Source organism: Patagioenas fasciata, chromosome 27 (genome assembly GCF_037038585.1).
Source record: "Patagioenas fasciata isolate bPatFas1 chromosome 27, bPatFas1.hap1, whole genome shotgun sequence".
NCBI lineage: Eukaryota > Metazoa > Chordata > Aves > Columbiformes > Columbidae > Patagioenas > Patagioenas fasciata.
Genome location: NC_092546.1, coordinates 2064293 through 2085200, shown reverse-complemented (window position 1 = coordinate 2085200; position 20908 = coordinate 2064293). Strand labels below are relative to the sequence as shown.

The following is a 20908-nucleotide window of genomic DNA, read 5'->3' as shown; positions in this document are numbered from 1 at the left end:
ACACACCTGAGTGCAAAATAAATTGCTGGGATTGCAACACAACAGTCAGAACAAGCAATGTGCGATGTTCAGACGCAGCAGCACTACTTCTGTTAGTTTGCACAGCCAGAGGAAACAGAAAGCAAGAGCAGGACGTGGAAACAGCACAGGGAAAAGGAGCAAACTGGGAAAAACGGTGGGACATAAGGGGAAGAGGGGAGGCAGCAAGAGAGCGCACAGCGGGCTCTAGAGCAGCAGCAAGACCCCTGTCCTGGTGCACCACAGATCTCTTCCACTCTCAGTCTTTAGCAGGTTTCAGCCTTAAATAGGATTAAAAAGTCCATTTGGGATGTGAAGCAACGTGCACCCACTGCACCTCCTGCAAAACACCTCTGGTGAACCCCTGAGCCTCGTTCTCTCATTTCCATGGGCCTTTTATTATTCAGCCAGGCCCATCCCTGCACCAGGAGCCTGCAGCGGTGCTGGGAACATCCTCAGAGATACCGAAAACCGCATCAGACCAGGCTCTGAGCATCCTGATCCAGCTTTGACCTTGGCCTTGCTGACCGGAGGCTGGACCGGTGTCCTCCACACCCCCTCCCAGCCTGAACTGATGCTTCTGTAACCCTACTGCCCCAAAGCTGCCCCACAACAGCCCAATCCCCGTCTGCTCACCCAGCTTCAGTGACAGGGACAGACAAAAATACCCCGAACCCCCAGCGCTTTCACACATGTTATTTCCTAACAAAAGCATCTGTAAGATATTTCACCCGTTCTCTTCCTGTTTGAGAAGTTTTGTATTTCCAGCGCATTAATATAACCTTGGCTACCAATAAACAATCCAAAGGGGAAAAATTCGCTGACAGTGCAAGAAATTCTTATCGCACGCCCATTTTCCTTCCTTCCTCTGGGAGGGGGAGGCGCCTGCTCGCGCTCCCACACCACCCACCCTCGGACAGAGTTTTCCAGGCTGCAGAGACCATATCACTCATTCAGCTTTCCAGTCCAGCCACGCTGCTCCCGCCTTCGCTTTGCCAAGAGCTGGTGACAGGGAAGGGACTGAAACCCAGCAGTGAACAAACTGGTGTCCCAAGATGAATCCTCTTGGGTTTTGTTAACCTGGAATTTCAAGCAGTTACCCCAGCTGATTTTTAAACCTCTGCAAGTTTTAACGGGTTGCGCAACGCCTCACCCGGACTGTCTGTTGTCAGACAAACTCGGTTCCCATCGCATTTTCATGGGTCTGCTCCAGGTCTGCTGGATGGAGCAGTTACATTTGCCTCAGTTCTCATCCAGCTTTCCTCCCCCACATTTGCAGCCATCAGTTTCACACCTCATCAGCATTTGGCCAAATTCATTGAAATAAAACAAAAAGTAACAGCTGTTCAGACAGGATTGAACACAAAATGTGACCGAACAACGTTGCCAAGTGTCCTCTGCTCTGGAAACTGCTCCAAAGGCACGTTGGGAAGCCACATCACAAACGGTCTGAGCAAGAGAAGCCACCACACGTCCCCTCTAGCAATAGCTGGACAGTGCGGGTCCTGCAACACAAACACCGTCCTCTCCTTGGGGCTGCAAATCCACGTCAAGTCTTTACTCCACATTCATCCTGGAGCAGGAGTTGAGCTCCACTTTTGGCCCTTAACTCATCCCCATGAGTGGTGTCCCACGTCCTGCTCAGCAAGGACCAGGCAGCTCACAGCAAGAGCCACCTGTGCCAGGTGACACTGGAGCAGCCGCTGGCCCAAGAGTTTTGGTGAACACAAGAGTCCCAAGCCAACAGCACATGTGGTGTGAGCTCCTGCAAAAACAGCACAGCCCCGGGAAGTATCTGGCTAACGAGGAATCATTGACTTGGATGAGGGAACAGAGTGACTGTCAGCAAGTTTGCTGGTGACACCAAGCTAGGAGGAGTGGTGACACTGGAAGCTGTGCTGCCATCAGAGACCTGGACAGGCTGGAGAGTTGGGCAGGGAAAAATTTAATGAACTAGAACAAGGGCAAGTGTAGAGTGTTGAATCTGGGCAGGAACAACCCCAGGTTCCAGTGTAAGTTGGGGAATGAGCTATTAGAGAGCAGCCACCAAGATGCTGAAGGGAGTGGAGCATCTCCCGTGTGAGGAAAGGCTGAGGGAGCTGGGGCTCTGGAGCTGGACAAGAGGAGACTGAGGGGGGACTCATTCCTGGGGATCAATATGGAAAGGGGCAGTGTCAGGAGGATGGAGCCAGGCTCTTCTGGGTGACACCAGTGACAGGACAAGGGGCAATGGGTGCAAACTGGAACACAGGAGGTTCCACTGAAAGAGGAGAAGAAACTTGTTTGGGGTGAGGGTGGCAGAGCCTGGCCCAGGCTGCCCAGGGAGGTTGTGGAGTCTCCTTCTCTGCAGACATTCAAACCCGCCTGGACCCCTTCCTGTGGAACCTCAGCTGGGTGTTCCTGCTCCATGGGGGATTGCACTGGATGAGCTTTCCAGGTCCCTTCCAACCCCTGACACTCTGGGATTCACACTCAATACTAGTGCCCTGGCAAACTCGTTCACAAACAGGGTTTTTATGTCTCCCTTTGCCCCTAGAGCCACCAAAACAAGGGGACAAAACCCAAATACAGTCTTTCCAAGCCCCTTCCCTGCAGCAGCCTCACCTCTGGGCGCCCAGCGCCTTGATGACGGTGGAGAGGAGCCGGCCGTCCTTGGCGGTGACCTGCGTGACGTACTGCGGGCGGCCCATGTCCGAGTCCTCCACCGACTTGGAGAGGGCGGCGCTGCCCGGGCAGTCGCACAGGGAGCCGGGGAGGTGGCAGCAGTCGCCCGTCGTCATGGCAGCTCCAAGTCCCTCCACCCCAGGGACCGGCACCGGTGGCACGGAGACCTGCGGGAACAGCACTGGTGAGAGCCTGGTCCCCGAACCCCCTGACCCCCAAACCCCCGGGCAGGGTCCCCCTCGCCACCCTCCTCCAGCCCCGCGGGGCCACAACAACCACAGGGGCTGCTCGTCTTCTGTCCCCTTTATTTGGCTTCATGAAGCTGCCTTACCATAAAATTAAGGCTCCGAGTGCCCTACTTACATAATTTAGCGTCAGAACTGCAGATTTGCCTTTCCCAGAGAGAATTCCTGCTCCACACCCTTTAACCTGATGAAGCGTTTCAGGTGAACGTGCTGACACAGAGGTGGGGAAGGCGACCGCAGGGACCCGTGTCACCCCCGCTAGAGCCGTCCTGAGAACTCCCGCTCACACCTGCTGCCAAAGTTGCCAAGTTTCACCTGAACACGGCGCTTAAACCACTTAAACTGAGCTTGAACCGCTCAGTTCAGGGCAGCCCTTCTCTCCGCTGTGCCCAAGTGCTTTCTGAGCCCTTTAAAGCCCATCTTTGATTTTCCATTTTTAAGTTCTTTTCAGAAAGCACACACATCCCATGTGGTACACATGGGTTTCAACCACCCAAAAGCACTGAAAATCCTCACAGAGCCGCATGGAAAGGGCAGCGGGACCGTTTTCCTCCTTTCCCTTCTGACCATTCAAGCCAATCAGGATTTTTCCAACAGCCACGTACAAACAGCAAAGCACAGCAGCAAAGCACAGCATCACGTTTTGGCACCTTGTGAGAGTCAGTCTCAAGATGGAGCAGTATTTGCCTGAACATCGCCATCAAGAACTTAGAGAACTGAAGCTGAGACCGAAATGACTTGGAGAGAGGTCCGAGGAGCATCGTGTCGCACTGCTTCTCCGATACAGGGGCTGCTGCTCACAATGGCTGCTGCGTGGACTTCACCTGCTGCTTCAGCCAAACAGGCCCCAGCCTCCTGTTGTTATGGCTGTTGTTATGAGGGTCTCTTTGACCCAGGGACAACAGCTGCCGTCCAGAAGATGCGTTCTCACCTGCAGCCTCAGCTACTTGTGTCCCTCACCTGCTACCCCAAACAATGGCCAACAAAAAGGAGCATGCCCAGCAGCTTGCCAAGGGTCCTGAGCTCACCCAATGGACCAGAGAAAGACCCCTAAGTACTGGACACACAAGCGTCGGCAAAAGAAAACATGAACCTTTCAAGCCTGCGCAGTCCGAGCCTGGGTTGCGAAGTCTAGGTGGAGACTGGGCTGAAACAACGGGAGCAAGGGGGGGTGAAGAAGCATAAAAGATGAGACCACATTGGACATCATTGAAGATCTTCCCATCAGAGGATCCCGAACCACAACGGAGGACCGGCCGGGCTCCACGGGACCAGAGAGCAGAGGGACGCCTCTGAAGCTCAACTGGTGATAAACACAACCTTATTTCTCATCTTTACTTTTACTTTCCCCCATTTCTTTTCCCTTTTCTCTTTCTTTCTCTCTCTATCGTGTGCCGCTTTATGGGCAAATTAATGAAGTAACACTGCTTGATTGAATTACAACCTCTTGGCATTTTGGTCGCCTTAATTTTGCGCTCCGAGATCAAGGTTGAAAGAACCATCACGAGTCCATCACTGAGTGAACCGTGACACAACTCTGCGATGCACCCAGCAAAGAGAGCACGAGGAACAACAGCAAACCAAGAATCGGGGAGAAGATAAAGAGCAAACGCCCAACGTGACAAAGCAGGAGCTGGATGAGCCGCGTTCCCCCCTGCCCGGGTTCTCTCCATCCCACAACGGACAAGCTTCGCAAGTTCCAAAAAGTCCTGTTTTCTGCAGTCTCCTTTAGCTCAGTCCCCGAGAGGCGGCTGTGCAGAAATAACGAGCTGGGCTTGCAATGAGTCACAAGCTGAACAGGAGCCAACGACACCGTAAAGCTGGTGAAGAGCAAACCCACGTCCGCAAACACGACTGCGGGATGCACGCGGCCGTCCCCGCGCGCCTGGAACCGCGGCCCAGCCTGGAGTTCGAGAGAGAAACAAACCCAGAAAAGAAATTCTAATGAAAGCAATGAACAGGAGAAAAGGTCGGGGCGGGGGGGGGCGGTGGGACAGGAGCCAAACCACAACAATAAAGACTCAAAAATAACCCCAACATTTACCAAAGAAGAAACACGTTTGTTTAATTTATGGGATGTGGGGGGTAAATCTCCAATCTCTGTCTCCTGGAGGTGGAAGCAGGTGAACCAACCTTTGCCATCCCATCCAAGGAAACGCTTGGTTTGTTTTGAGATCTCTGTGCGCAACAGGAGTCAAACACCCTCATGAAACCGCAGGTTCAGCTAAGCCTAAATCAAACTGAAATAGCTAAAGAAAATAAGGGCTTGTTCCTGGTTGGAGGTTTGGCCAGATTATGGAGGAAGAAAACAAAAAGCCAGGAGGAGAACATGATTGAAGCCCTGAAAACATTTGATTTGGGGAAGAACAAGTGTTCTTCTGCATCTTGGAAATTAAGCAGCAATCAAACAGCCAAGGGCTTCATCTGCCTGGATCTCTTTATTATTAAAGCTGCTCCTGATAAGGATCTGTAACCCTCAGCGTCTGAACAGGAATGGGCTTGAGCTTCTGGGCAGGTCGGTCCCCACCAAAACAAATGGGAGTCTTTCCATCAGCTTAAAAATGAACTTATCAAGTGCCTTGACTCAGCTTTTCTCTCACCCGTGCAAAGGGTTAGAGCCGCTTTTCTCATTGCTCTCCCTTTCTTCAAGCCCACAAGCTCGCCAGCTTTAAGGAGCAAAAAGTCAGATGATAAACGCTATTGGAATGACTTAAGTCAGCTGCTTTGCAAGCTAAGGAGCTCTTTCAATTTTAAAAGCCTCTCGCTGAGATGTGTGCTTTTAATAAAAAGGTCAGTTCCATTTGTTCAGTCAAAATGTTGTTTATTTTTAAGTCCAGGGGAAAAAGGTCCATTTGGCGTGTTGGAATCAAACTGCGCTCACTGCTGTGTCCTGGGAGGACTGAGACTGGGGCTCTTTGTGCTGCACGTCTCGCCGCTCCAGGGATGGGGAATGGTCAGGAAAGGCGCCCGGTGCTGGTACAAGTGGTTCGGTGTTTCCTCTCGGGGTCCATCGAGGGTGGAACCTGAAGTGGCTGCTTTCATATCTGCCTCACGGCATTCAGCAGACACAAAGGAAAAGCAGCAAGATTCTCATGGATATGGCTAGCGAGGAAGTAACTGAAGTCCAAAGATAACATCTGCGGCCACTCCGGTTCCAGCTCGTACCCAGCTGAACATGAACCGCGATGTCCAGCCAAGCCGGGCCCTTCCCCAAAGACCCAGCTCATCAGCGCAGCCTCCTCATCAAACCCAGCCAATATTCCAGCAAAACCACCGAAAACTCAGAGTTGTAATCAAGACCCAAAGAGCTGGTTTAAACTACGCCTTGGTTTTTTTCTTCTAGGCAGCTGTTCATTTCTGAGGCGATTCCTTGTTCTCATTTTAAAAAATAATCCCTGATACATCAGGTTTATTATCCAGGTCCCCTCTACTGCTGCAGTTCGCGTGAGCAAATACAGCAGAAAATCTCGTGTCTCTTCTCAGCAACATTTTGTACCCTCAGCTTCGGAGCAGATGCAGGATTTAAAGGGCTGAGTTTGCAGAGGTTACACAAACCGAAGAAAAACAAACCCTGCTTGTGGAAAGCTGGCTCAGAAGAGCGAGTTGTGCACCAGGACTCCGAAACCCGAACGGGACACCGGCTGAGCTGGTTCCTCGAGGAGCCGCTGGTGCTTCCGCGCTGCTCCCGGTGCAGCATCTGCAAACCACGCGCCTTAAACTGTCCTAAACATCCCCCTTGTCAGCCTTCAGAGATATGTGGCCCAGTTTATACCATCCAACAGGGGTTTGGAAACAGAAGACAAGGAGCTAACGGGTCCTCCAGCTCTGTTCTGTGTATCCAGACCCCACAGCTCGATCGGTTATTTCTCCCAGACGGGGAAACCACAGCAGGGCAGACGAACTTCGATCAAAGCCACAAAGAGAGAAGCTGCAGTCAAGATGAGGAAGACGACAAGAGGAAAGGCTGAGGCCAAGTGATTGCGATCACAGGGAATTATGAGGTGCAGGTTGTGGCTCCTCTGGCCTCTCTACAGATGAATATCAGCGGTGTAAACCCTCCGAGGCTTTGACGCGATCCAGAGCAAACTGGAACTAGAAGCAGCTCCACCTTCGTGGGGTGCAGCTCTATTCACCAGCTTCTGAACAGATTAGCTCTCCTGGAACAATTCCACCAACAAAACCGCCTCCTGGTACGGCTGCCAGCTCAGTCTGTTCCTCTCGCTGCCCCGATTGCCGTAACCCAGACCCGGCACCTTCCTGTGGTGCCACCGAGAGATAACCAAGTCAACATAACCAACCCATCTGTACACAAATACCTTCTTTTTACTTTTAATTTTGCTAGTAACTGTGTGCAGATCACCCAAGCCAACGTCAACCCAGGAGCAAGGCCACCTGGCCAGTTCCATTTGAGCTAATCTGGGTATGCAGACGCTGCATTTTCTAATCATACGAGCCTGCGAACGTCACCAGCGAACTGAAGCTACTAAAGGGCACTTCCAAACGTCAATACTTTCCTTTGCACCAACAAAAACTGGATTTCCCAAATCTGAACAGCAACTTCTTGAGGGAGACGCGTCCAAGGAGCCGCTTCCTTCACCACATCCAAGCTCCAGCCTCTGGGCCCTCGCACCCCCAGTCGTGACGCACCCCGAGATGCTGCCGCCCTTTAAAGATCCACACGAGTGGCCTGAAGTGCCCCTGCTACTGTTAAAAGGTCACAGAAATGGTTTAATCGAAAGTCAAACCCCAAGCGCTGGTCCCAAACTGCTGCAGGGTTTCATTGTTTTGTTTTAAACGCACTCTCTCTGCTGAGGGTTGAAGACCGCGACATTACTTTGTTCTTTAAAAAAAGGTCACGATTTTGTGCATTGGCTGTTTGAGTCTCAAAAGTTACACTTGAAAAGTATAGGTTGGGGAATGACCTATTAGAGAGCAGTGTAGGGGAAAGGGACCTGGGGGTCCTGGGGACAGCAGGGTGACCATGAGCCAGCACTGGGCCCTTGTGGCCAGGAAGCCAATGGTACCTGGGGTGGGTTAGAAGGGGGTGGTCAGTGGGTCAGAGAGGTTCTCCTGCCCCTCTGCTCTGCCCTGGGGAGACCACATCTGGAATCTTGTGTCCAGTTGTGGCCCCTCAGCTCCAGAAGGACAGGGAACTGCTGGAGAGAGTCCAGCGCAGCCACCAAGATGCTGAAGGGAGTGGAGCATCTCCCGTGTGAGGAAAGGCTGAGGGAGCTGGGGCTCTTTAGTTTGGAGGAGGCTAAGGGGGGACCTTATTAATGTCTATAAGTATATAAAAGGTGAGTGCCATGAGGATGGAGTCAGGTTCTTCTCAATGGCAAACAATGATAGGACAAGGGGTAATGGGATCAAGCTGGAATGCAAGAGGTTCCACTTAAATTTGAGAAGAAACTTGTTCCCGGTGAGGGTGTCAGAGCCTGGCCCAGGCTGCCCAGGGAGGTTGTGGAGTCTCCTTCTCTGCAGACATTCAAACCCGCCTGGACACCTTCCTGTGGAACCTCAGCTGGGTGTTCCTGCTCCATGGGGGGATTGCACTGGATGAGCTTTCCAGGTCCCTCCCAATCCCAAACATACTGTGATACCCAAACACCAGTAAACAGCTCTACCCACACATGATCCATCAGCTGGAAGCAGCTCTAAAGCTTCACAAGACGTGTCCGCGGGCAGAGGAGGGAATTGGGTGAGACCTCCCGCATCGCCCTTGGGCTGAAACCTCACGAGCCCCGTGCTCAGTGTCACCTGAACAGTCCCACAAACCGGGGCACAGCAAGCCCTGTGCAGCCAGAAAAGTGACACAGCATTTTACACCACACACCCAGCACTCAAAATAAAACCTGATGCCACAAACCGGCTTTTCAAGCGTTTTGAAGTTTGGTAGGTATCGCACAGGATGCTGCCCAGGCAGCTCCTCGGTTTCCTGCCTTGCAGTATTGGTTGGCTGTTCAGACAGAGCTGTCACAGGACGGACCTGCCCCGGGGTTACAGCAAAACAAACCTTAAATAGGGAAAAATATAAAAGAAAAATCAAGAGACAATATCCTGCGAACTTGTGAATCTCCTATTAAAGCTTCACAGGGTCCCCCAGCTCTGCTCTGCATATTCAGACTCTGCAGCTCGATCGGTTATTTCTCCCAGACAGGGAAACCACAGCAGGGCAGGAACCTCGATCAAAGCCACAAAGAGAAAAGCTGCAGTCAAGATAAGGAAGACGACAAGAGGAAAGGTTGAGGCCAAGCGATCGCGATCATGGGGAATTATGAGGTGCATTCACAGCAGGAACAACCTCCTCGCACACCTCCAACAGCACAACGCGCAGACTGAGAGCGCAGCAGCACCCAGAGCTCACCTGCCCCATCCCGAGGGCCGGATTGAAAACGTGTGTGAGGTCCTCCCGGTTTACCCACGCACAGCCAGCAGGAGGTCAGACACCTCCAGGACGCGGCCTGTTCGGATCCTGGTTGCGCCACGATTGTCCATGATCAGCCACTGCCAGGGACGGCGCTCAGCGGCCTCTCAGCTACTGCAACAACCCCGCCGGGCAGCGCGGACATGGCCACGCGAGCCTTCACCTACAGGCTCCTGCTGGCCACAAATCACCAAAACTTCTCACCACCAAGCCACTATTAAGGTATATTCTAGAAGTTCTCCGAAGTCTCGATTGTTTAGACTATGGGTTGATGGCACATGAGTTTGTTTTCCAAGCACAGCTGAAGAGACAGCCTTCCACAGAACGGGATTTATTCTTTCCAGCCCCCCCAACAGACACATCACCAGGATCTGACTTCTATTCCCTGTTGGTAAAAAGCATTGCAGCGAGCCTTTGTGATCAAGATACTGTTATTTTCCCCAAACCGGCATCCACGCGTGTCCCTCCTCTCCAAAACCTTCAGTATATTCCATCGAGCTCTGCACTCCCTCCCCATGTCCACAGCACGGGTGCGGATGGACCCGCGTGGCGCGTACCCTGCGCTTCTCGGTGAGGATACAACCCCAAATTTAAAAGAAAACCCTGGGGATGGGCCTGGTGCGCACACAGCAGAGCTGTGACACAAAAAGGAGCAAGAGGTTCAAGTTTACACGTTGAGAAAAAGGATGAGGATGAAAATGAGAAGGTTAAAGGAAGGTTTTGTGCTTGCTGAGCTTAGGAAAGCCCAGGCCCCGCGGTACGGCCCCACTGCCAAAACGAACATTATCTCACATCTTCTGAGGCTCCTTATCTGCCACAAGATCATAGGAAAGGCAAGTTTGCTGCACTCTAATGACCAACATCTGGAAAAATGAATTGCAACAGTCGGAGAAAATTCTTTGCAGAGGGTATGTCCGACTAAAATCAGCCATTTTAATAAGTTTTATAAGGAAATGACTGAAAACCAGCTGGGACGTGAGAAACACCTGCTGCTCCTCTGAGCACTCAAGAGGCACCAGATTTTGGGGGTGAACAGCAGCACAATTCACTCCATAAAGCAACTATGCTGTGTCCACCTCCCTCTGTGTTCTGTCACGCTCCTTCTGCAGGGAAAGAGATGCATCAGTAAGATGTGGAAGATTCATTGAAACCACAAACCGGGGTGAAGAGCAGCGGTTATCATATCCGTGAAACAGTAACTGGAGAAGTGGGGAAAAAACCCATCACATCACCCGCAAAATCATCCTGGCCCAGATCCCCTGAAAACACCAGAGCCACATGGGCTCTCATAGAACCATAGAATCGTTTTGGTTGGAAGAGACGCTCAGGATCATCGAGTCCAACCATAACCCAACTCTAGTACTACCCCATGTCCTGAGAACCTCATGTCCGTCTGTCCAACCCTCCAGGGATGGTGACTCCAGCACTGCCCTGGGCAGCCTGTTCCAATGCCCCACAGCCCCTTGGGGAAGAAATTGTTCCCCAGATCCAACCTCAACCTCCCCTGGCGCAACTTGAGGCCGTTTCCTCTGCTCCTGGCGCTTGTTCCTGGGGAGCAGAGCCCGACCCCCCTGGCTCCAAGCTCCTTTCAGGCAGTTCAGAGATCAGAAGGTCTCCCCTCAGCTCCTGTTCTCCAGCTGAACTCCCCAGGTCCCTCAGCCGCTCCCATCACACTTGTGCTCCAGCCCCTCACCAGCTCCATTCCCTTCTCTCAACTCGCTCCAGCACCTCAAGCTCTTTCTTGGTGTGAGGGACCCAAAACTGATCCCAGGATTCAAGGTTTGGCCTCCTCAGGTCCCAGCACAGTGGCACAATCACTTCTCCAGTCCTCCTGGCCACACTGTTCCTGGTACCAGCCAGGATGCTGGTGGCCTCTTGGTCACCTGGGCACACACTGGCTCATGTTTGATACACCCAGATCCTTTTCCTCCAGGCACTTTCCAGCCGCTCTTCCCCAGCCTGCAGCGTTCACGGGGTTGTTGTGACCCAAGTGCAGGACCCGGTACTTGGCCTTGTTGAACCTCAGACAATTGGCCCCAGCCCATCAATCCAGATCCCTCTGTAGAGCCTCCTGCCCTCCAGCAGATCAACACTGCACCCAACTTGGTGTTGTCTCTGAACTCGCTGAGGCTGCACTGGATCCCCTCATCCAGATCACTGATAAAGACATTAAACAGAACTGGCCCTGATACTGAGCCCTGTGGACACCACTCGTGACCGGCCACCAACTGGATTTGGCTGCGTTCACCACAGCTCTTTGGGCCCAGCTCTCCAGCCCGTTCTTTACCCATTGCAGATACACCATCCAGGCCATGAGCTGCGGCTTCTCCAGGAGATGCTGTGGGATACGGTGTCAAAGGCTTTACTGAACTCTAAGTACACAACATCCACAGCTTTTCCCTCATCTACTGGTTGGGTCACCTTGTTGTAGAAGGAGATCAGGTTGGTCAAACAGGACCTGCCTTTCATAAACCCACGCTGACTGGGCCTGATGTACCTCATTGCTCTTTGCACCCGTGTCCTCTAGTGAAATATTAATAACAGCAGCAACGACGCAATAATATTGCTGTTTATGAGCCCCATCGCTTCAGAGCTCCCCTTTGAAGAGAGGCAGCATGGCTGGCAATGCCAAACCCCGAGGGCTCCCCCATCCTACGCAGCCACTTGCCCGGCGGTTTCATTTTATTCAGAATAAACGGATTTTCCAGCTCTGGGTAATACATCAAAAAAGGAATGAGCGTGGCAGTAATGCATGCAGCAGATCAACACAGAAGCGCCCACACACCGCTGGACCGGGCAGGCCGTCAAAGGGCATGAGTCACAAGGATGCAAAATATTATTTCAGCACCGGGAATCCCATGCCAAGAAGAACTTGCATTCTCCTCGCTTTATAAAGCGTCATTTACGCTGTTATACAAATAATAATGCTCTGCTTGGAGACAAAGCATAGCTGGAATGACCCAGCGGCCCCGCTTGACACCGGGCAGCGCGGCTCTGCCAACAGATATTCCATCTGGAACCTAACTTGCCTATTTATATCTTTCAACCTCACTATTTCACCGTGCAAATCCCTTTAGTACGCTCAGTTTTCCAAGAGCTTTCCAGCAGAGGCGGCACCACAGCCCTCGACCCCCCACCCAGCGACACCCAACGAGCTCCAAAGGTGGCGCCAGCCCAGAGCATCCTCTGCCTCCACCCTTCGCCAAAACAGAGGATTAGTGGATCCAGCTGATGGCACCAGCGTCTCCCTTCTGCCCGCTCCTTACCGCTGCAAATCCCCTCCTCAGTCCACAATTTATATCAGCGCTGCAAAACCCCACTGTCCTTCTCTCTCCCAAATAAGTTGACGATGTTTTGCTCAGGCTGCACTTCTAGCTGTTCTGGAGACACAGGCCATGGCTCATTTGTCTGCAGGGAAGTACAAGAACAACTGGAAGGAAATAAAAGCTGAGAACAGTCCAGAATTGTAGTTTAGCTTTTCCCTCCCACCCCTCTCAAATCTAAACCCAAACAGTTTCGAATGAAGCGGAACTAAAGCTCTCAGAGCTTCAAACAAAGAAATAGGTGCTAAAGCCGAGACTACAAGAGATTCCTGCATTCCCCTATTTACAGAGAAATGCTTTAGAAATGAAGTTGGATTTGTTTGCACCTCTATTTGCCAAGCCAGTTCTGCTCCTTGCCCCCTTGTTCCGTCTTTTTGGGAACAGCAGGAGAATGTTTCCTTCAGTCTATCGCTGACTTCATGATAACTGATTAAAACTGCAAAAGCAGCTGCAGCGCGCCTGCCCTTGAGGTTAACCACACATCATCAGCTTGTTACACCAGGAATTGAAAAGTTTAGTTAGAACTGCTATGTAAAGTCTGGAAGAAAACTTAGAGATGCCTACTTGGACTGAGAATGGGGAGAAATCAGATTTCAAACTGTAACAGTGCTCGTCCCAGGGAGGCCTGGGGCAGGGAATGCGCTTGCACAGCTGATGGGGGAAGAGCTGCCGGTCAGTCCAGCTCCCATCGGGCTGGATGTTCCTCACAGCATCCCCGCCTGGCTGGGTTTCAGGAGCTCTGCAGATCCCCAGCCCCCCCTGCTCACCAGGGTCACAGAGCAGATCACACAGGTGGGTCCAGGGGGTTTGAATGGCTCAGAGAAGGAGACTCCACACCCGCTCTGGGCAGCCTGGGCCAGGCTCTGGCACCTCCCAGCAAACAAGTTTCTGCTCATGTTCACATGGAGCCTCCTGTGTTCCAGTCTGTGCCCACTGCCCCTCACCCTGGTGCTGGGCACCACTGAACAGTCTGGTCCATCCTCTGACACCCACCCTGAGATACTGATCCATTGATCAGATCCCTCTCAGCTTCTCTTCTCCAGCTCAACAGCCCCAGCTCTCCCAGTCTCTCCTCATCACAAAGATGCTCCAGACCCCTCAGTATCTTTGTCACTCTCTGCTGGACTCCTCCAGTAATTCCTTGTCCTTCTTAAACTGGGGAGCCCAGAACTGGACCCAGTTCAGCAGACGTGGCCTCCCCAGGGCAGAGCAGAGAGGGACGATGAACCTCCCTGACCTGTTGCTCACATTTTTCCTCATGCCCCTCAGGTACCATCAACCTTCTTGGTCAACTCTGTATCCTCTTCCTCGAGGACACAGAGGGTTCAGTCCCTGCCCCAACACGCTTTTCCAGTCCACGCCTTCAGGATTTTGCCATTCCACAACTTCCCATGCACGCTTAGAGCTCTCACAACCTGCAACCACCAAAGCTACAGTGAGACGTCTCCCACCTCCAGGAAAGGCGCCAAAACCTTAAGAAGCCCTGTAGCGACTTCCCTGCTTTTCCACAGTGGGATAAACAGCCAAGCGCCCTCCCAAACCCCCAGCACATGGGCAACCACCTCTCCCTGCAGAGCTGCACCTGGTGCCACGAGGCTGACGGGCCAGAGCTGACCTAACCACGGCAAACACGGCCGAGCCAGCGTGATGGCCCCGCTAGAGCCGGGAAGAGAATGAGACCAGACCGGGAGTACCTGCTGTTCACATGCACGACATCACCTGTCTCAATAAGCCACAAACAGTGCCTCAGCACAGATTAATCCGTATTTTAGCAGCAGAGAAAGATTGCACAAACTTTGTGGAAACCGCTTGCCTGCTCTTCAGGTTGAATTGGTGCTGTGCTCATTTCCTTCACAGAAAAGCGATCCGTAGCTTTATTTTTCAGATGGCTTGTTTTTCACATCACGGGGACTGTATTTCTTACTAAATTAGAAGTGGTTCGTGTGCTTCCAAGGGGACAAATGTAAGTAAACTAAGACCATTTCTCACTCATGGGAAGGGTTTGAGCTAAAAGCATGAAGAGTTAACTGGAGTAAATAAGACTGGAGGAGAGAAAGGACACACCAGCTATGAACTTCAATCTGGAAGGGAAAAGAAGAAAACACAACAGCTTAGAAAATGAAAGAAACTCTGAAATCTCCAAATATCCAAAACTGAGTCAAAGTCAAGCGGGGGAAAAACAAACTCATCTTGTAGTTGACAGTTCAGGATGCCCAATTCCTCTCTTCATTTTCTAAGAAAAGATTCTGTTGTTTTTAGTGTAAAATGCCAAGAAATTTTAAACAATAGTGAAAAAAGCCCCTAAATGCACATTTTACTTTTAATCTCTGCCTGCAGCACTACTACAAGGCCACATCCCGAGGACCTGCCGCAGTCCCTCGACTCACAGAATCTCAGAGCCCGTATCCAACCTCAACTTCCCCGCCTTGTGCTGGATGCGTTCGGGGTTGATTTTGGTGATGCTGTTTCAATAATCCATGTCAACTTCCTCCCAGGAAAACATAGCATCCTGCACTCGCCTGATCCGGGCCAGCAATGGGCAAACCTCTCTTCCAGCACCTCTAAAGGCCAGAACTCGTCGGAAGCCATTTACAATTAGCACTTTTGTAACTCTGCTCATCTGCGCCGTCTCCTTGGCATCCAGCGCGGGGTGACCTCACTGCCGCCTCAGCGCGGCTCCACGGCAAAGAAAGGGCGCTCAAACCCACCAGAAACAAGAAGCCGTTAATTCCAACGCTTTCCCTCTGTTTCCACTTGCCGCCTGCCAGCAGTGGGGATGAGCCAGCCCAGCATCACAACTGGTGCTGAACGGCCGGGGCGCAGGCATCCAGCTCACACATTCAGCTCACACTTGGCTGTTTCCTGCATCACCTGAGCCGCTCCTGGCAGAGTTCAGGCTCCCTGACCAACAGAGGCTGCCCGGACACTCCCCAGCGCACGCCTGGGGGCAGTCAGACCTTGCATCCTCAACCAGGGTTATTAAGTTCTCTGTCACAAAGGGATTTTCCAGTCCCAGCTCCTTTCCCCTCAAGCCTCTGTTTCTGACGGGTGACAAAGCATCGCAGCTTCAAAGGCACCTGGAAAACCAGGGCTCTGCCAGACCTCCAAACACCCCCCTGCAGCTGTCTGCATAATCCTTGGGAGACACAAAAAAACATTACGATTCTTAAGCCTTGGAAAGACAAGGTTAACATCCAGCTGTTAAAAGGATTATTCTGTGCATGTGTGAGCTTGGCAGCCGAGCAGGGTTGTACATCCTCGTGAGCAGGGTGGATAAAGGGGACTGGCCACAGCCATCAGAGCTGACCTACCGCAGCAGTGCCACAGGCATCCTCCACAGGAACCTGGAAAAAGGCTCAAGGAAGTGCTAGAAACTGTACAAGAAAAGAAAGACACGGAGATAAATGCTTGCTAGAGGAAGAGTAGAGCAAGAGAATGAGAGTCCCAATAAAAATGAGGGCTGGCAACAGGGAATCACAGAATCCCAGAATGTCAGAGGTTGAAGGGACCTGGAAAGCTCATCCAGTGCAATCCCCCATGGAGCAGGAACACCCAGCTGAGGTTCCACAGGAAGGTGTCCAGGCGGGTTTGAATGGCTGCAGAGAAGGAGACTCCACAACCCCCCTGGGCAGCCTGGGCCAGGCTCTGCCACCCTCACCCCCAACAAGTTTCTTCTCCTCTTTCAGTGGAACCTCCTGTGTTCCAGTTTGCACCCATTGCCCTTTGTCCTGTCACTGGTTGTCACCCAGAAGAGCCTGGCTCCATCCTCCTGACACGGCCCCTTTCCATATTGATCCCCAGGAATGAGTCCCCCCTCAGTCTCCTCTTCTCCAGCTCCAGAGCCCCAGCTCCCTCAGCCTTTCCTCACACGGGAGATGCTCCACTCCCTTCAGTATCTTGGTGGCTGCGCTGGACTCTCTCCAGCAGTTCCCTGTCCTTCTGGAACTGAGGGGCCACAGCTGGACACAATATTCCAGGTGTGGTCTCCCCAGGGCAGAGCAGAGGGGCAGGAGAACCTCTCTCAAAAGGTTGAGAGTGGGACAAAAACAGCCCCTTGAGCACGAGTAGACAAAGGGCACAGGGTGGTATGAGCAGCACATCCCCACTGACAGATCTTCACCACACACTGGGGCCGGGCAGCCACATCTGCACACACTGCAGGGCCAGCGTGCTGAATACAAACCAGCCTGACAAAACGCCCTGGCATTCCAGTTCATCATCATCAGCGCCAACTTAAGGGACACCCCACCTGTCCGCCTGTAAAACCCGAGCTCTGCGCAGCTTGCTCTGAGAGGACAAGTCACACGACGGCCTGGACTCCCAGCATCGCGGCAGATGCGTCACCCCGTGGTGAGCTGAGCACCGTTTCTGTGGGTACTGACTACGCAGAGATCGGTGAGAAGTCTCACCCAAAGGCCATCCCACAGCTTTCCAGTTTTTAAACGTGGTCTCCCCATCTCATATGACAAGAGTAAATGTTTGAGACAGTGAGAAAAGCACCTCCAAAGTCACAATCATCTTCCCGCACAGGAGCCGCAGGCTCATCCCTCTGACAAATCCCACAAATGAGCAGTTTGAGCCTCAGCTGTCTCAAGAAAACTGGTTGAAGTGAGACAGAGAGATTTACAGGCCCCGGTTCAAGAACAGTCAGAATTCTAAGCTGTGGAGGCAGCTGGTGCTGCAGCACACAACTGTACCAAGTGCTTCAGCTTTGCTGTGACACTGAACTCATTCTCTCGGGGAAATCTCCATGACAAGCTCTCCGAGACAGTGCCTTCCCTGTCGTGCTGCACAGTGCTCAGTAGGTCAAAAATATGGTGTAGAACAAGAGCCAGTAGCACTCAAAAGAGGAGAAAAAAAGGGCAGAGGAGTCCACCTGCCAAGAAATCTTTTCCTGATGACAACTTATACTCGTGGAAATAAAACCTGATGAACACATACAACAAATTGCTGCTCCAAGCCCCCAGGCCTACAACATTCTTCCCCCGGGTTGAGTTTCTGCTCGCAGCCCAGCTGCCGCGGGCAGGGCCGGGATCAGCTCCGCCCGCAGCAGCCGCCGGGGGTAGGGCACGGCCCGGTGCCCGCCCCACTCCGGGAGGCCGCCCGGAGCTCCGGGGCAGCCGGCTCGGGGCCGCCCGGACCCGGCGGTGGTTGCGGGAGAGGCCGCGCTGCCCGGGAAGGGGCCGCGGAGACCGGGCCGGCCCGAGCCCCGGCTGCAGCTCCAGGGTACGGGGCGCGGAGGACACCCCCGCGGCGGGGACCGCCCGCCCGAGCGGGGCAGCGGGGCCGGGAGCGCTGTCAGGGGCCCGGGCCCCCACCCCCAGGAAGCCAGAGCACGGCCCGGCCGCCTCGGCCCTCCCAGGACGCCGCCGCCGCAGCCCCGCGCCGGAGGGAGGCCCGACCCGGCCCCAGCAGCGGCGGGGAGACCGCGACCACCCAGCCGGGAGCAGACGCTGGGCCTGGCCCGGTGCCGCCCCCGGTGCCGCCCGCCCCGCCCGGTCCGGTCCCTGCACCCCCCGGTACCTGCGGCCCCCGCGGCCCCTCAGCGCGGCGCGCGCCGCCCCATCGCCGGCTCCTGCGGCCGCAGGCACCGCCCCCCCGCGGCCGCCCGCCCTCACCGCGGAGCCGCCGCCGCCCGCCAATCGCCGTGCCGCACTGCGTGACGTCATCGCCGATCCAACCAATAGACTGCACGGAACCCGGCCGGCGTCGCAACGCGACCCCGCTGGCGACAGCCGCTGGCCAATAGTGACCCGGCAGGGCGGCCGCGCCCCGCCCCCTCCCGGCGCCCCGCCCCGCGGCCCCGTCACCTCAGGGTCTGCCCGGCGGGGCGGCCCCGGCGGCGGCCACACCCGAGGGGACCGAGCGGTGACCCGGCGGCGCCTCCTGCCCTCGGGCGGCAGCTGGAAGGGCTCCCGCAGCATCGTGGATCCGCCTCTGGCCTCCCCCGGCTGCGCCTCGGGTCCCGGCTCGGGGCGGTTTTCATGGAGGCAGCGAACGCCCGGCCGGCCCCGTGGAGGAGCAGGGACCGGGAGCCCTCCGGAGAACGACTGTCCTGGAGCGAGGGGAAGGGCCCCTCGGAGCACCTGCTCCCGCGGGTGGGGGTGCTGAGGGTAATTAACCTCATTAACTCCCGGCGCAGCCCCGAGCGAGCGGCCCCGGGCTCTGAAACGTTCCCACCTTATTGTACAGCTGCATTTGGAACAGAACTCGGCACACACGGGCTGATTTGGCAATCTTTATATCCACAATACAGCAACCATGCACAGAAATCAAGTGATGTGTATATTTACAAAGTGAATTGCACTTAACACAGGAACCAGGAAGAAAAGTAAATAAAAGGAACGTCTCTTCTGGGTTGCGTAAAGGTCCACTGCTATTTATAGCCTACGAAGCCTGATATAAAACACTCCTGTGTATTATCCAACCAGGTTAAAATGAGAATTACTCTTCATTGAGATGGTGCAGCCCTGGAGATACTCATTTTGTGGAAACATTCCATTAATCACCATTCAAACTGTATTAAGACTGTAATAAAGAGTCTGCCAGTCAAGAGAACCCAACCTCAGCCCTGACTCACTGTATTTTACCGAAAGGACAGTTCATCTCCACCTCTAATTGCCTGATTTTTCTTATTTGAAATTCAGCCCCCACCTTTAATACTGTATTTCCTAGTGTTTGGTTTTTTTAATGAAGTAACTCAGTCACTCATTAAGATCTTTTTTTATTCTACAGCCCAGAACCTCCAAGCAAGTTCTCCACGCTTGGACAGGAAACTCACCAAGCGCAGGTAAGACTCACCCGCCAACAGATGACGTCCCCAACCTCTGGCCCAGTACAGCACGCAGGAATCTGGGAAGCAAAAACACCCCCCCCCCGTACATTTTTGCAAGCAGCTTTTGGTAAGTGACCTGCTCGGACATAAGGCACAGACCAATCCTGGCACGTCCAGCTGAGAGAACTCTCCTGTTCGCACCAGAACACCCCATGACCAGCTGTGCCACACGCTGCGTGGTCATTACATGGATCTAACAGAACAGCACCCAAAGGGGATCTCGGGGTGCCGTGGCCTTTTGCTGCTTCCAACCTGCCCAAAGTGCTGGGAAGCAGCCACAGGGGCAAGAAGTGGCCATGGTGCCTTTTCCTCTACCACATTTTGATGGTTTCCACAACATACACAAAAATCCTTTTGACAAAGTAGCAAGCAGCCACTCATAAACAGGATTTTTACATTAATACAAGTATAGGGCTTTAAAACTTGCCTATGAACCCAACTTTCTTGTCCTGTGCAGGCTACAAACTCCCAGTGGAGATCCCAGACTAACTCAATTGCTCTGTAAGCATCTGACTCAATAGGAAGAAGTTTGAATGAAGCAGTCTGCCCAATTAATTTATTTTCCCAGTTACCTGTTTGTGTGCTCACCACCAGATCACTTATGTGTTAATTTTGGCCTTTAATGTCCCCATAATTAACAGGGTAGTTAGCAGAAAAGACTCCTGTCCAATTCTGCATTGGAGGACCTATTCTAAACATTAATATCAGCAGGAGCCTCCAGCTGAGGTTTCTATCACTAACACTGCCTGGTAAGCACCCACTGCTTTTTAGTGTTATTTTTTAATAGTTAAATCAAAGTCATCCTCAACATCCAAGAAAAGCAAGTATAGCACATGTTCCTTCTTTCACAGGCAGCTCCCCCGTCATCAGGAGTTTTACATAAGCCAAATTCTGCCCTCAAACCTCTTACAGCAGATGGAAAAGAGCTGGAACATTTTCTATTTTCCTGACAGTAACACGAGAGACACAGCCAGTGAAGTGACAGTAGGAAGCAGCCCAGGTAAGGCTACATTTAACTGCTACTTTCACATCAGGAAAGCACAGTTAGGGAGTCCGGCCTGTTGGAGAGCTGCTCTGAATGCCAGACAGCTCCTCACCCCTTTGACCTTCCTCAGGATTCCCCTCTGCAATTTCAGGAGCCATCACCAACAGTGGGTTGGGCTGTAGCCACACTTTCTGAAGAGCACACGCTGCTTTCAGCAGGACACCGGGGCACTCAAGATCAAAAGCATCTTCCCTTGCACACAGGAAGATGGTTCTACCAGGCAGAACTGCTCCGCTGTCCTTTTTCTGTTGGCTTCATGCTCGTTCTGGGCAAGAGCGTCTCACACCCACCCAAGGGCTGCGTCTCACTGCCTGGAACGCGGCTCTGCAATCTGGGAGAGGCGACACCTCGTCT

At 53.2% G+C, this 20908-nt stretch overlaps 1 protein-coding gene across 2 annotated transcripts in view; it reads right to left on the bottom strand.

The window, feature by feature from the left end:
• Positions 1-18269, bottom strand: part of MARCHF2 (membrane associated ring-CH-type finger 2) — a 43193-nt gene extending 24924 nt beyond the window's left edge. For both annotated transcript variants that reach the window (XR_011735896.1, XM_071799557.1), the window contains exons 1-2: positions 18198-18269; positions 2623-2849 (exon numbers count right to left, since the gene is read on the bottom strand). Coding sequence is in view for 1 of the 2 variants with exons in the window: in XM_071799557.1 (XP_071655658.1) it covers positions 2623-2798 (176 nt within the window). In the remaining variant the exon portion in view is untranslated. The remainder of the gene's footprint in view (positions 1-2622; positions 2850-18197) is intronic.
• Positions 18270-20908: the final 2639 nt, after the last annotated feature.